Consider the following 13,943-nt stretch of genomic DNA (forward strand, 5'->3'; position numbering starts at 1 on the left):
CAAATAAAAATTACTTTGGAAGTCTCTTTAAGACACTGCCTTTGTCTTTTCTCATTCCCTATTTTTCATTAGCAATTCACCACAAAGAATGCATTTCCCACAAATTCAAAAATAAGGCCAAGCAGCATGTTAATCTGCATTGCTTGTAAGCCTGTGCACTGTATTTCAGAAAGCACTGTTATGTATTTTGCTACTTTAAAACAAAAGGCAAACTAAATGGTCACACAGAAGATACCTATCAGTCTGCCAGCACATCTGTCTGCCATGAAAAATTTATTCTCTCTAGATTGATCAGGGTATTGTATGAATGCTATCTGGCTTTCATGCCCAGACATACATATGACCAAATGTGTGGCTGCTAAGAGTGATCAGCAAAGTTGCTTGACTATCTGTGACTGGTGGGAAAACTCACTATTTGAAGCTCCAGTGTTGAATCAGGGTTCTGTTTGGGGGGGCAGATGAAGAAAGAGGTACATCTGCAGTTCTTGCTTGATTGTTACAGGAATACCTGAATGACTGGCAAAATGACAGTAGTATTTTTCCCTGAAAAAAAAAGAAAAAAAGAAAAAAAAAAAGAATAATAATTAAAATATCCTTGGTCATATAATGCTCTTTGTTCTAAATGGTAGGCATGACCTAACATAGAAGATGCACTTCATGTATTACTCCAGAATAATTTGCCTTATCAAAATTGACAAGATTTAGACATATAGTAATGCACATAAAAGAAGGCAAAACAATTAAGGGTTTTGGCTCTGCCTACTTTCTTCTAGAGGCAGTTAATTTGCACCAAAAAAAAAAAAAAAACCAGAGTAAAGAATGGCACTTTGAACTGATGGGAAATTTGCCATCAACTCTATACCAGAATTTTACATTGGAACAGATATCTGGATCTCTTGGGTAAAAAAAGATGTGTTTAGAAGTAAGAATATAGGAAAACTAAAGAGACAGTGACTATCTGGCAAACAGCCAGAAATGCTTTCTTGTGTTGGTCTGTGCATTGTATTTTCACATACACAGCTTTGGAAGGAATGGTCCACATTAATAAAGAAATTATAGTGGTCTTTCAAGACCATCTTTTTTCATTCTGTGTACTAAGCCCAAAGGTAGGTCAGGACCACCAGCAATTAAAAAAAACAAAACAAAACAAAACAAAACAAATCCAAATCAGAAAAAACATCATTCAGCCTCTCAGGACAGTGAGCATAACAGTCACTACTAAGGTAGAAATTATAAAAATGCTATTACTAGATAGTATATATGACTAATATTTTAATATAAAATATATTGCTAATATAATATTATATATTACTAATATTTACTATATTATAATAATATATAATTAATATAATTATATATAATCATACTGAGAAAAGATGGAAAAATTCATCATAGAGAATGAGCTGCATAAAAGCAACACCTTATTCTTCTACTTAAACAAAAAGATACTGCTTTGTAGAGTGACATGCCTTTCACTTTTCATTTGACCTCTATTGTCTTTTTATTTAAGCCTTCAATAGATTTTGGCTTTGTTGTTGGAAAGTATTTAATTAAAACAAGTAGGAATGAGCAGGAAGGATTGTTCCAGACAATTAACACCACACACCTTAGTGAGCCACAGGTTGTTAGCATTTTAACTTTAAAGGTCTACACAGTTTAAGCCTTAAAAGTGCTAACAGTTTTGCTATATCGGAATTATTTACACAAGCCATAATAAAATTATCAGAAGGAGACTATTGAATATTTTGAGAGCTATGAAAGCTCATTCTTTTAATTTGCACTGTTTAAAAATCTGGTGCATTTCTGGCTTTTCTCAATATTTTTAAGACTGTACTTAGCAGTAAGGTGTACTTTCGTGAAGACTTAAATATTAGCCTTCTTGGCAGGGACAGCTGAATTTCACTGTTAAGAGACTGATCCATTCTTCAGTGTATTTTTGTTCATGTAAGGATCACACTTAGAGCACGGTACTAATAACGCCAAGATGGCAGATTTGATCCCCGCATAGGCCATTCACTGAAAAGTTGGGTTCAACAGTCCTTGCAGGCCCTTCCAACTCAGAATATTCTGGTGATGCTGTGAACACTGCTTATGCAAAGCACACTGGACTAACAACTTTGGAATGGCCGCCCATGAAACAAGAATGAGTCAAAATAATTCAAGCCAACGGACGATATAAAACCTTGTGAAGAATCACAATATTCCATTTTATATTCTCTTAAGGAGAGCAGTAGGAAGGGCAGAGACACAAGCGGGCTGGCCCAGGGCGGATAGAGCCGGGGTGCTGCGCTCCTGGCGGGCCCGGGCGCGGCGGGTTCGCCAAGGGCTGCGGGACGGGGGAACACAGCCGCCCCAGCCCCTTGGGGCCACGAGAGGTCCCAGCGTGGCACTGCCCGGCCGACTGCTGCGGGACCCCCCCGATGCCGTCCCACTGCCTGCCTCCGCTGCGACGGGCCCTGCGTCCTCCCCTTCCTCCCCCCGCCCCGCAGGGGACCTTTTAAGAGGAGGGGGCAGAAGCTGGAGGGCTTGGCTGGAGGACAGGGATGCTCCTGCGAGAGCTGTGGGATTGAATCGGATGGCCAAAACCAAAAACTAACAGGGAGGAGGAAGAAAAAAAAAAAAAGAGGCAAAAGACAAAAAAAAAAAAAAAAAAGAAAAGAGGAAGAAAGAAAGAAAAGAAATAAGTAAAACGGGAGGTGCGGAAGCACGGCAAGGTGAGGGGACAAAACAGAAACCGCAGGGCGACGCAGTCCGCAGGCTGCGCGCAGCGCGGGGATGGTGCGCCCCGGTGGGCTGTGCCGCCTTCTGCTGCTGCTGCTGTTGCTGCTACTGCTGCAGGGCTCCCTCCTCCTGCTGGCCACAGCCCGGCACGGCCGCGCCGCCGCCTGCCTGCTCCGCAGAAAGGTAAGCGCCGCCCGTGGTGCCCTCCTGCCTCGGGGTGTCCTCCTGCCCGGGGTGCGCTGCTGCCCGCCCCGCATCGGCAGCGCGGAGGACGCGGGTCTGGTCCCCTCGAGATGCGGTGACGGGAGGGGGTAGTGTGCGGGGCCGTCCCAGCCGCGGCTGAGTCCCCTCAGTCAGGCGGGCGCGTTGCACCGAGCTCGGGCGGCAAGCGCTCGGCTGCGTCACCGCGGCTTCCCGGGACTGCGAGGCAGGGTGCTGGGACCGTGCATGGGGGAGGAGGACCCTGGAGTGAACCCCAGCAGGATCTTTTGCCTGCGGTGAGCAGGACGAGCTGCGCTGCTCACCAGAAGACAGACTGGCCGGGAATGACTTGCTAACACCATCCCACGCAGGGTTACCTCCTAGTCCCACTTCAGAACGCCGAGTGTTCTGGAACAGGTTCGGACCAGCAAATGGCCATTTGGCGTGAAAACGCAGTTACACGTTATATTAGATTTTGCTCGTCTCCTAAACTTAGCAGCTTGACTGCAGTAGCTAGGAGCAGCATGCACTGATTTAGCCCCGGTGCATGGTTAGCACAGCAGGATCCCTGCTGCAAGTTAGGGGTGATGTTAAGGCCACTGTGAAGCTTGTGTAGACGGTGTCTGTAATTTCCATGAGAGATCAGAAAAGGTCGTTCTTGTTGAAGCTTGAAGCTTCTGAGATAAAAGTACCAAAAATCATGTAGGAAAAGCCTTCTTGAACTTTGTGTTAACAGGCCATCTGTGCTGTCTGTTGGCATCTACTTGGACGTGACATGCTTCTGGGATATGTGTACCAACACTTCACCTTCCCTCTCAGACAGGGTTAACTCCACCAGCGCAGCTCATAAGGAAACTGGAAGCCCTTAGAAGTGCAGACCTGCTGCACTGGGGAGGTGCCAAAGCCACAGCAGGCTCACTGCAGGGTAGGTGTCAGAAAGTTTTGCAAATGAAGACGGTCTGCTCTGTGACTTTACTCCGCTCTCTCACCTGCTTCTGCACCTCCATGTAGCCCTTGTTCTTGGGAGCCTTCCTGCCTCTGTGAGCATGCTGGTTCCCCAGAATATCTTCTCCTAGGATTTAGGGCATGATGGAATCAGCCATATGCCAAGCTACATGTGCTTCACTGGAGGTGTCTGCCTGAGCTTGAGTTAAAACAGAGCCTAACCCCACCTTGTGGCATGGTGTCTTTACAATTCGCTTGGAACCAGTTTGTCAACTGGATTTGTAGGTGGCCAGCTGTGACACTGCCATAAAGCCAGGTCAAGCCTTTGGAGTGGGTACCCCCTTCTCCTTGAGGGCATGAGGTGCAAAACATGTGGGCTGGTATGAAACTACTGCAAGGAGCTAGTGAGAGCAAGTACAAAGAGGACGGCTCCTGAGCAGACTTCATACTTGTGGAAGTGGATGACTTCACAGATTGGGTGGGACCTGCAGGAAGTTCTTTCTGAAAGAGTTGACTGTTCTGCCAGTTGCTAGCAAGACTGGAGGTGAAATGTGTTAATGGTAGGTAATTATCTGCTGATTACTCTGTCATTAAATGTGAGACCACCTGTAGTTCTGGAATAGGCAGGCCGTTTCCGAGGGTCATTAGGACAGTGGTAATAACCACACTGTCCTGGAATGGCAGTGTCTGCCTTATTTACAAAACCGTTGAGTTTATCCATATGAATATTTACATGAACTCCTTAGGGAATACTGTCTTGTTCCTTTATCACCACGGATGGCTTCTTAATTTACTTTAGTTCTTTATAGGATTCCTTTTCTTACCTCTCTTAGGTAACTTTCTTCTTTTCATCAGGTTGCCTCAGTCTCTGCCATGAAAGAAGTATGTGTGTTGTTGTCTGAAAAGCTGCTATTTTAAGGAATGTAACAGTACTTCAGAAGGCTTTCTCATCATGACTCCAAATTATAGCTAAAGCTACAACCAATAATGTGTCTTATCATTCTCAAAAAAAAAAAAAAAAAAAGAAAAAGAAAGACATTGAAAGCAATTAATTTAAAATAAAGTATGCTAGACTCTTTCTGGGTTGTATTCCAGATACTAAGTAGTGAGGTCTGGTACTGCTTTCTTTTTGTTTAACATTGGAGTGTATTGGAAAAAATCAAAGCCAGAAATCAGGGATTAATTGTGGAATGCTTGTAGTTGTAGTTGGTTATATTTTATGATGTGTTGTTCCTGATAGAGGGCCAATTAATTTATATGGCTGCTTCTCCCCATATATGCCCTTCAGCCAAACAAGTAATCTGTCTGTTCTTAACCTGTGGCTTTTTAGTTAAAAACTTTATTTTTCATTTCTAACGCTTTGGATATGTTCTGTTAGTAGCTGTAGCCAGTGCAGTGTTTATTCCCCAAGTGAGTTCTGCTTTCAGTCTTAAGCTGAGTTTGAGATTGTCAGTAATGCAGGTGGGCAAAAGCTCAAGATGAGTACTTTTAAAAATGTGGCTAACATTTTTGTGTGCATTACCGTAGTTGCATGGGCATGTAACGTGGTGAATAAAACCTTTGCCCCAATTAAGTATAAAGGAACACGGCAAGATAAGATGCTAGGATAGATAAGAGAGAGGGAGGAAGCCATAATAGGTAGGGTTATAGGGCTGCCTGCCTGGGTGAAATATTGCATGCCATGTGCTTTGTCTTCTGTAGCTAGCAAGAAAAATAAGGCAGGAGAATATTGTGGATTGCGAAACAGTGTAGTTCTGGGCTGAGGTTTGGAAGGTGTGGCTGTGAGGTCAGGTGTTAAGGGTCCTGAAAGACAGTGAAGCCACAGAGGGCGCCTGCCTACACAGTGCTTTGTGCTTTTAAATGCATAGTCTACATAGATGAGATAGAAGATGGAAGGAAGCAGAACTCAAATAGAAGAAAGTAGTCCATGTCTGGAGTTCTATCCAGTTCTTCAGTCTCTAGACAGCAGTTTTCCACCTCTGAGCCTTCATTCCCTACATTACCACAGCCTTCTGTCTATTATTTCTGTTTGGTTTTTTTATACTCTCATGCTGTTCTAGATGTTTGGAGTGTTGTCACTAGATGAATTCTTTGTTCCTCCTGGTGTTTTTCTGAATTGTTTTCTGGATGTTTGCCAATTTTACTCTTGTTAGTACGTCATTCAGCCCAATTTGAGCTGGCTTCTGTGAAAAAAAAAAAAAAGAAGACACTTCTCTGATTTTCTTTGGCTTTTCTCTTCCAGAAGAATCATTGCTCCTTCACTTGAAGTGATGTAAGATATTTGACAAATGCAGTATTTGTGTATTTGAAGACTACAGGTTGCATCCTATAATGGATCTCTAAATAGTGCTGGAAAAGCAAGGTATTGGTGCTAGTTAATCTGAGCAAAATCTGAGGCTTGGGGTTTTTTAATCAAAAAGAAGGAACTTCAGCTCCCAAGGAAGTACCCTTGATGTTGTTATAGGTAAAAATTGACCCAGCCGAATTAAAAAGAAAAAAAACAATAATTTTTATTATAAGGATCAATTTCTATCTGAGCTAGCCACAAAGAAAAGGACAGTGCCGAGCCCAGGATCGGCTCTGGGTGAGACGCAGGTTCAACCACTCTAGTAGAGGGTCTCTCCCATGCTTCACACCACCCGTCCTGCGTGAGCAGTTTTTATACAATTTATTTTGCTTGAGGCCGGGATTTCGGTGATCAGCCTTTTCTTTCCATTCAAAGTCCCACATATTCATAAAGAAGAACGGGGAACCTGGCATTGACATGTATCTCCCGGAGATTCCAGCAATTCCAATCTCAGCGGGTACTTGGTGGTACTTTGCTTGTGTGTTCCTAGATTATCTCAAGAAATGGCCTATCTCCGAGTGAGCCACTTGCATTAATTTGTAAATGAAGCCTTGTCTACAATGTTTTCGACATACATGAGACAGCCTCCCCCCTTTGCTCTGGCTCGCTTGCTTTGTGTCTATATTTAATCATATAAAAACTGCTATCTATATATCACTCTATAGGCACGAACTATGCCTACTACACATAACAATCCCTCCCCTTCTATATGAACACCTTAATTCATGCCTTTCTAAAAAATTCTACATTTAGTGGCTCCCCTGTTAATCCCTTTCGGTCACCTCCTAATATCTGAATTCTCTTAGTTCTCCCCATTCTTCCCTGGGAATTCCTTGGTAAAGTTTGTAAGTGTTTCCCCATCCCTTTATTTGTTCTTTAAACCTGGCCAAGGCCTCGGCTGCTCGGCTGTGTGGGTTTTCTTCTCTTAATTTCATGATTTTTGATACCTGATTGAATTTTCCTGTAGCACATTCTGGATCTGTGGGCCGGGCCACCATCTGCATCCTCTGTACCACCGAGTGGATTAGCCTGATAAAACAGGGTATTGGGCAGGGCAAGAATATGATTCCAGCCACGGAACATACAATAAAAAATATTAATCTCTTCCACCAAACTCCATCAAATAAATGATCCCACCAGGATGCTTGGAGTATTGAATTCCATTTTTGTACAGGAACATGTGCTACACGTTTGATCTCAGTTGCCAGGTCTCTAATAGTTTCCCCGTAATCATCAATTTCTATGCAACATTCCGATTCATTAAACTTCCCACAAACTCCTCCTTCCTCAGCCAGCAAATAGTCGAGCGCTATTCTATTTTGATATACAAAAGCTCTCATCTGGGAGTACTGCTTGGACAGCAGTTCAAGGGCATCCGAGGTGTGGTTGGATACAATTTCTACCATAGCCTGTAGTCTTATTAGGCGGTGTAATAAGTAGATCGGGGTCCTGTACCCCCAGGTTCCATCCTGGGCCCATGTAGCAGGACCATAGTATTCTATTATCCTTTCTGCGGGCCACTCTTCCTCACCCCAGGTCTGACCCCCACCAAAGATGACCCCCACCAAAGATAGGGAATTTATTTTTCAAACTCCTCTTTCTCCTGCTTAAGGTCTCGTATAAGGGAGCCCCTAGTGAACTGCGTTCAGAATGAGGGAGGGTAAAGAAAACAGGTCTTATTCATCCTAGCGTACATGATCCCTTCCATCGCTGAGGTAACTCACTATACGCCTTCTTTCCACAAATCCAATATAAACCATTCGGGGCTTTCCACTTAGTTTTTGTGCTTTCAGGCTCATTCCAGAATTTAGTCAATTCATTTAAGGACTGGTAGGGATTAGCTCTGGGGCTTTTGTTCCAACAGAGTCCGATCTTATAGTTCCATTCACACTGATCCCCTTTTTCTTGACTCCAGTATCCTGTTGGACTTTCTGGCTGCCAGATCCAGCTTTTATTAATAGAATTCACAGTTAAAGTGGATATCCATGGGGTGTACACACTTCAGTGTATTCTTTCCTCTCCTGGCTAAGGCAGAATATTCCAATTACTCTTTTGTCCAAGATCCATTCCTCAGGCTTCTGAATTATTCTTGGGTTTTGGTATCCTCCCATTTTAACAATTGGTCCAGTGCTAAACACTCACCTTTCCATGGCTACTTCTCTGCGGACTTGAGTCCTCCGCAGATCCAGCAATTAGTCAGGCCTAATTCCGTGGCAATTTCTTGCATCAGATCTACAAATAAATTTTGATCTGATGCGGGTAAGCCCCCGTTAGTGTATTGTTTCTCTAGCTGGTCATATTGTTCACTTAAGGTTTTTAACCTTTCCTGTTCCATTTTTCCCTTTCTCACCTCTGCCTCCTGTCTTTTTAACTCTTGTGTGCCCTGTTTTATTTTACTTTCCGGGTCCACCCCTTCCCTATTCTTTGAAAAACAAAGTATTCTGTCATACCGGAAGCAAGCTCGGTCATCCCGATCTCCTAAAAGATGAAGGATAACGGGTTCATTTCTGAGTGACTTCTTGCTCTCATAGTTCAAATTCTTCCCCACCCAGTATGTCTTACCCCCCATTACACATATTCCCAACTGGTTGTCTTCATAGCACAGGGGATTTGCCTGGAAAAAAGCTACAAACACGGATTCCATTTTTTGCCCAACCCATACAGTACAGTTGCACTTATCACAGGCTGAGAGAGATACAGGTTCGGCATTCCTCTTATATATTTTATGTATTGGCTGCCCATCCTTAGGGGTCGCTTCTTGAAAATAGAATTTGGTTCTTTTTATTTTGTTTTCCCCCTGTTGAGTGCCATCCTGGGAACAAAGTTCTTTTGCTCCATCCTTGCTGCAGTTTTTTGGGGCTGGGGATGTCGGACCCTCCAAATCCCCCTGTCCTTCTCAGACAGTCAGTACGCTTTGTCCGCACCTACTGTTGGGGCACCGCCCCTCCAGGTTGGAAGTATTACTTATTGGCATACTAATGTTGAGGCACGTTGCTAGACTCTGGTACGTCAGGATTATTTCCACCACTAACATTCCTCTGCCTATACCAACGCCCACTGGGTGGCAACCAGTGGCAGGGCAAACCATCTTCTTGGTTTCATGCCAGGACCGAGCCGCATACCTCCGTTTGAAAATGCCCCACCGGTGTAACTTAACAGCGTCTGCGCTGCAGGTTTAACCTTTGGCACTCAACAGTAATGATTCGGGCCTTTGACCGTAGTTTATCCCTCAGCCCGTCTTGAAATAAGTGAAACCAAATTGCAGAATCTTGCTCGATTATCCCCAGTCTCATAGCGAGCCCTAAGACACGGCTAGTCAAGTACTGTTCCTGTTCCTGACACTTATCATACAACCCTCCCGGCCAGTTTCCCTTTCTGCAGTGCTTCACCCAAACCTTACCACAATATTCACAAATAAAATGCGCAAATGGGTAACATACACAATCTGGTACAGAGCACCTTATCAGATCCCTATCAGTCATTTACTTGGCTGGCGCAGGGTTAATTTCAGGTCTTCCGGTGGGGAGGTGACTCTCCACTCTGGTGTCCCTTCCTGGAGTTCAATCTTCTTCACTCGCGACGCATGTGTCCACCCCTTCTCTGCTGTCCGTATTTCCGTATCTGTGGTCAGGAGGATGAGAAAGGGGCCTTCCCAGTGAAGTACTAGCGTAGCCTCCCTCCATGTTTTTATGAGTACCTTGTCCCCAGGTTGTATTTTGTGTATGGAGATGCCTAAGGGGGTGTTTTGCATTATTATTCCTTGTTTCTGTAATTCCTGAAGGCTCTTGCTTATGGCTATGAGGTAGGGCTGTAGCTGCCCATCTTCTATTTTTGGATGTCCCACTGGCTTGCCATGTTCATAAGGCATTCCATATAACATTTCAAAAGGGAAAAGGGGAGAGCCCTGTCTCAGAGTGTGGCATAGTCCAAATGTTTAACAGAGCTAAGGGGAGGCATTTTACCGAGGACATTTTGGTTTCCATAATTAATTTTGCCAATTGGGCTTTTAATGTTTGGTTCATTCTTTCAACTTGTCCAGAGCTCTGGGGGTGCCATGGGGTGTGATACTCCCAGCGGATTCCCAGAACCTCGACCAGTTGCTTAATCACTTTTGAGGCAGAGTGAGTCCCTTTATCTGAGTCTATACAATTTACTACCCCATATTGAGGTATGATTTCTTCCAGTAGGAACCTCGATACTGTTTGGGCTGTAGCCCGGGAGCATGGAATAGCTTCTACCCAATGGGTCAGCTTATACACTATAACCAATAAGAATTTATATCTCCCCGCTTTAGGTAAATCAGTAAAATCAACCTGAATCCTCTCAAAAGGCCGGTATGCTATAGGGCGGCTTCCCAATGCCACCTGCTGGGCTTTTGCCCAGTTAACTTTTTGGCAAATCAGACACCCTTGTACCTCTTGCTTTGCCAATTCATAGATTCCTTTACAACCAAAGAATCTTAAGAATTAATTGTTCTGTGAGTGCCTGGGCCCCCCAATGGGTCTGTTGGTACAACCTCCCCAGTATTTTCCTGGTATAATCCTTGGACAGCAATTCCCTCCCATCTGGTAATAGCCACTTACCTTCTCTCAGCTGAACCCCGATCTTCTGGTATCCTTCAGTCTCCTTTTGAGAAGGATGTGGGGGTATTCTTGGACTTCCCCTCCCCCGATCTCCGGAGTGCTTACTTTCAGTAAAGCTACGCTCTTTGCCTCCTTATCTGCTAGGTTGTTTCCTCGGGTTCTGAACTGCATCCCGGTCTGATGTCCTTTTACGTGGATTATGGCAATTGCCTCCAGCCCCCTGATGGCCTCCAAGATTTTTCTGATTATTTCCTCATGCACCAGCCCTCGCCCCCGGATATTAAGCAGTCCTGTTTCCTCCCAAATTTTCTCAAAGGTGTGTACTACTCCAAATGCATATTTCGAATTTGTGAAGATCGTTCCCCTTTTCCCTTTTAGTTTCTGTAAAGCCCTATATAATGCATAGAGCTCGCAAGCTTGGGCTGACCAGCTGGCACTCAGGGATCCTGATTCTACCACCTCCCCAGTTTTCCCATTTATTACAGCATACCCAGATTTCCTTTTCCCATAGACAACCCTTGCTGACCTGTCCACAAACCATTTTTCCCCATCTTCTAGTTCTTCCTCCTCTAAGTCAGGTCTGATTTTAGTTTGTAACTCCACTATCTCAGCACAATTATGAGAAGGAACTCCTGTGGCTTCCCCAAACATGAAGTGGGCAGGATTTTGTGCCGAAGTAGTCCGTAGCTCTAATTCATGAGAGTGAATTAGGATGGCTTCATATTTCAGGAGCCTAGCGTCTGTCAGCCACTTAACCACCTTCTGCTGTAAAATACTCCTTATATTTTGGGGGGTGTAGACTACTGATGAGGCCCTGAAGGTTACTTTCTTGGCCTCTTCTACTAAGATTGTCACTGCCACAGTGGCTTGCAGGCAAGTGGGTCACCCCCTGCTCACAGGGTGCAGGAGTTTTGATACAAACCCAACTGGCTTCTTGGCCCCCGTCCAGTCCTGAGTTAGGACTCCATGGGCAGTGTGATTGCTAACATCCACAAATATTTGGAAGGGCCTTTTTACATCTGGGAGGCTTAATACCGGGGCTGCCATGAGGGTTTCCTTGAAGCCCTTGAAGCCCTCCTCATCCTGTTTTGTCCACTTAAGCCTGTCTGTGGTAAGCTTCTCCTAAAGAAATCTTACCTTCTCGCTGTAACCTTCAATCCATTGCCTGCAGTAATGCAAGAGCCCCAGTAGTTGTCTGACTTCCCTCTTTGTTTTTGGTGGAGGCAAGGTGAGGATTCCTGCTACCCTGTCTGGGTCTAATTTCTTTTTACCTTTTGTCAGCCAATATCCTAGGTATTTCACCTCGGGCTCCATGAACTGTAGTTTAGATTTTGAGACCTTCAGCCCCTTCTCTCCTGGAAAATTTAGCAAAGCTATAGTGCCAGCCCTTACATCATCCTCTTTGGGACCAGCTACCAGCAGATCATCCACATATTGCAGTAATTTGGTCCCCTGTACTGGCACAAACTCACTTAATAGTTTTTCAAGGGCCTGTCCGAAGACATTTGGTGAATCAACAAATCCTTGTGGCAGAGTGGTCCAACTTAGTTGCTGCTTCCTTTTTGTCTCTGGATCCTCCCACTGGAAGGCAAAATAGTCCCGACTTTCGTTGGCTAAAGGACAAGTCCAGAAGGCATCCTTTAAATCTATGACACTATACCAAGTGTCCTCTGGAGGTATGTTATTTAACAAGGTGTAGGGGTTTGAGAACGTAGGGAACAAGGTTTTTGTTCTCTGATTTATGGCCCTCAGGTCCTGCACCAGCCGGTAACTCCCATCTGATTTTTGCACTGCCAGTATAGAGGTGTTATGCCTCGACATACAAGGCTCCAGCATACTCCTTTTTATTAAGTCCTCTATTATAGGTTTTAATCCCCGTCTGCCTTCCAGGGGGATGGGATATTGTTTGATCCGTATAGGATCCTCCGGCCTCTCGATTTCAATGTGTATGGGTTCCATATCCAACCGCCCTGCCTCCCCTTGAGTGTGCCAGACCTTGGGCTTTATTTCCTTTTCATCCTCAACAGTTAACTTATATAGACTCACTGTGAGCTGTGATTCCTGTGCAATTAGACTGATTCCTAGGACTATCATCAAGTCCTGCCCCAATAAATTATAGTCCACTTCTTCTACTAATAAGATATTCCCGAGGCAGATTTTATTTTCAGATTCTATTTTTCACATCTTTTAGTAGTGGTACCTTGAAAGGTTCCTCTTTTGCCCCAATAACCACCATTGAATCTTTACTTTTTGTACACCCGGGCGGCAGTTTTTGGACCGTGGTCCTTTCTGCCTCTGAATCAACCAAAAAAACCAGCTCCTGTTTCTGGGGTCCTACTTTTAATTTTATCAAGGGCTCTCCAGGTGTTCTGGACCCCAAATTATAGAGCCCCTGATACCTCTAATCATCCTGAAAAATGGTTTCATCCTTTATTTTTTTCTTGAACTCCCTCTTAAAGTGCCCCCTCTGTTTGCAGTAAAAGCACTTGGGGCCACTTACCTGACTGCTTGTGTCCTTCTTTGGCTTTCCTTGGGGCTGGTGGGCTTGTGCTGGCTTCCCCAGGTTTTTGACTTGCTCCTGCCTTTGGGCTTCCCTGACCGCCGCTACCAATACCCTGCCTGTGCCTTTTGCCTCTCATCTTGCCATCTCATATAAACCTTCTGGGCCTCCCTTAGCAATTCCTGCATGCTTTTCTCCTGCCAATTTTCTATTTTCTCCAATTTCTTCCGAATAACCACCCATGATTTGGCCATGAATTGAGATTTTAACAAAATTCCCCCAACGGGAGAGTCAGGGTCTATCCCCGAATACATTTGGAGGCTTCTTCTAAGCCTCTCTAGCCATTTGGTGGGCATCTCGTCCCTCCCTTGACACATCATGCTTTACTGATGTTCTGTCCTTTTGGCACAGCCCCCCAGATATGTTGTATTACCATGTTCCTCAGTCCAGTCATTTTGAGCCGGTCCTCCTCCGCCTGGGCGTTCCACTGTGGCCTCTGTTCAGGCCATTTTGTGGTGCCACTCCCGCCCTGGGGGTTCCTGAATTCCCAGTCCTTTATAGCAGCCTGTCTTATCATATCCCACTCCTCAGCATTAAACAAGTACCTTAGTATAGTGGTGATATCATCATATGAATAAATGCTGTT

General features: G+C 44.6%; 1 protein-coding gene across 5 annotated transcripts in view; it reads left to right on the forward strand.

The window, feature by feature from the left end:
• Positions 1-2,705: 2,705 nt before the first annotated feature.
• Positions 2,706-13,943, forward strand: part of TRABD2A (TraB domain containing 2A) — a 93,441-nt gene continuing 82,203 nt past the window's right edge. For 4 of the 5 annotated variants that reach the window (XM_054003536.1, XM_054003540.1, XM_054003537.1 and 1 more), the window contains exon 1: positions 2,706-2,904. In XM_054003536.1, the coding sequence (XP_053859511.1) occupies positions 2,776-2,904 (129 nt within the window). In that variant the 5' untranslated portion in view covers positions 2,706-2,775. Of the gene's footprint in view, positions 2,905-4,357; positions 4,428-13,943 lie in introns of those variants that run through there. The other variant, XM_054003538.1, reaches the window with a different exon arrangement.

Source organism: Vidua macroura, chromosome Z, assembly GCF_024509145.1.
Source record: "Vidua macroura isolate BioBank_ID:100142 chromosome Z, ASM2450914v1, whole genome shotgun sequence".
NCBI classification, from domain to species: domain Eukaryota; kingdom Metazoa; phylum Chordata; class Aves; order Passeriformes; family Viduidae; genus Vidua; species Vidua macroura.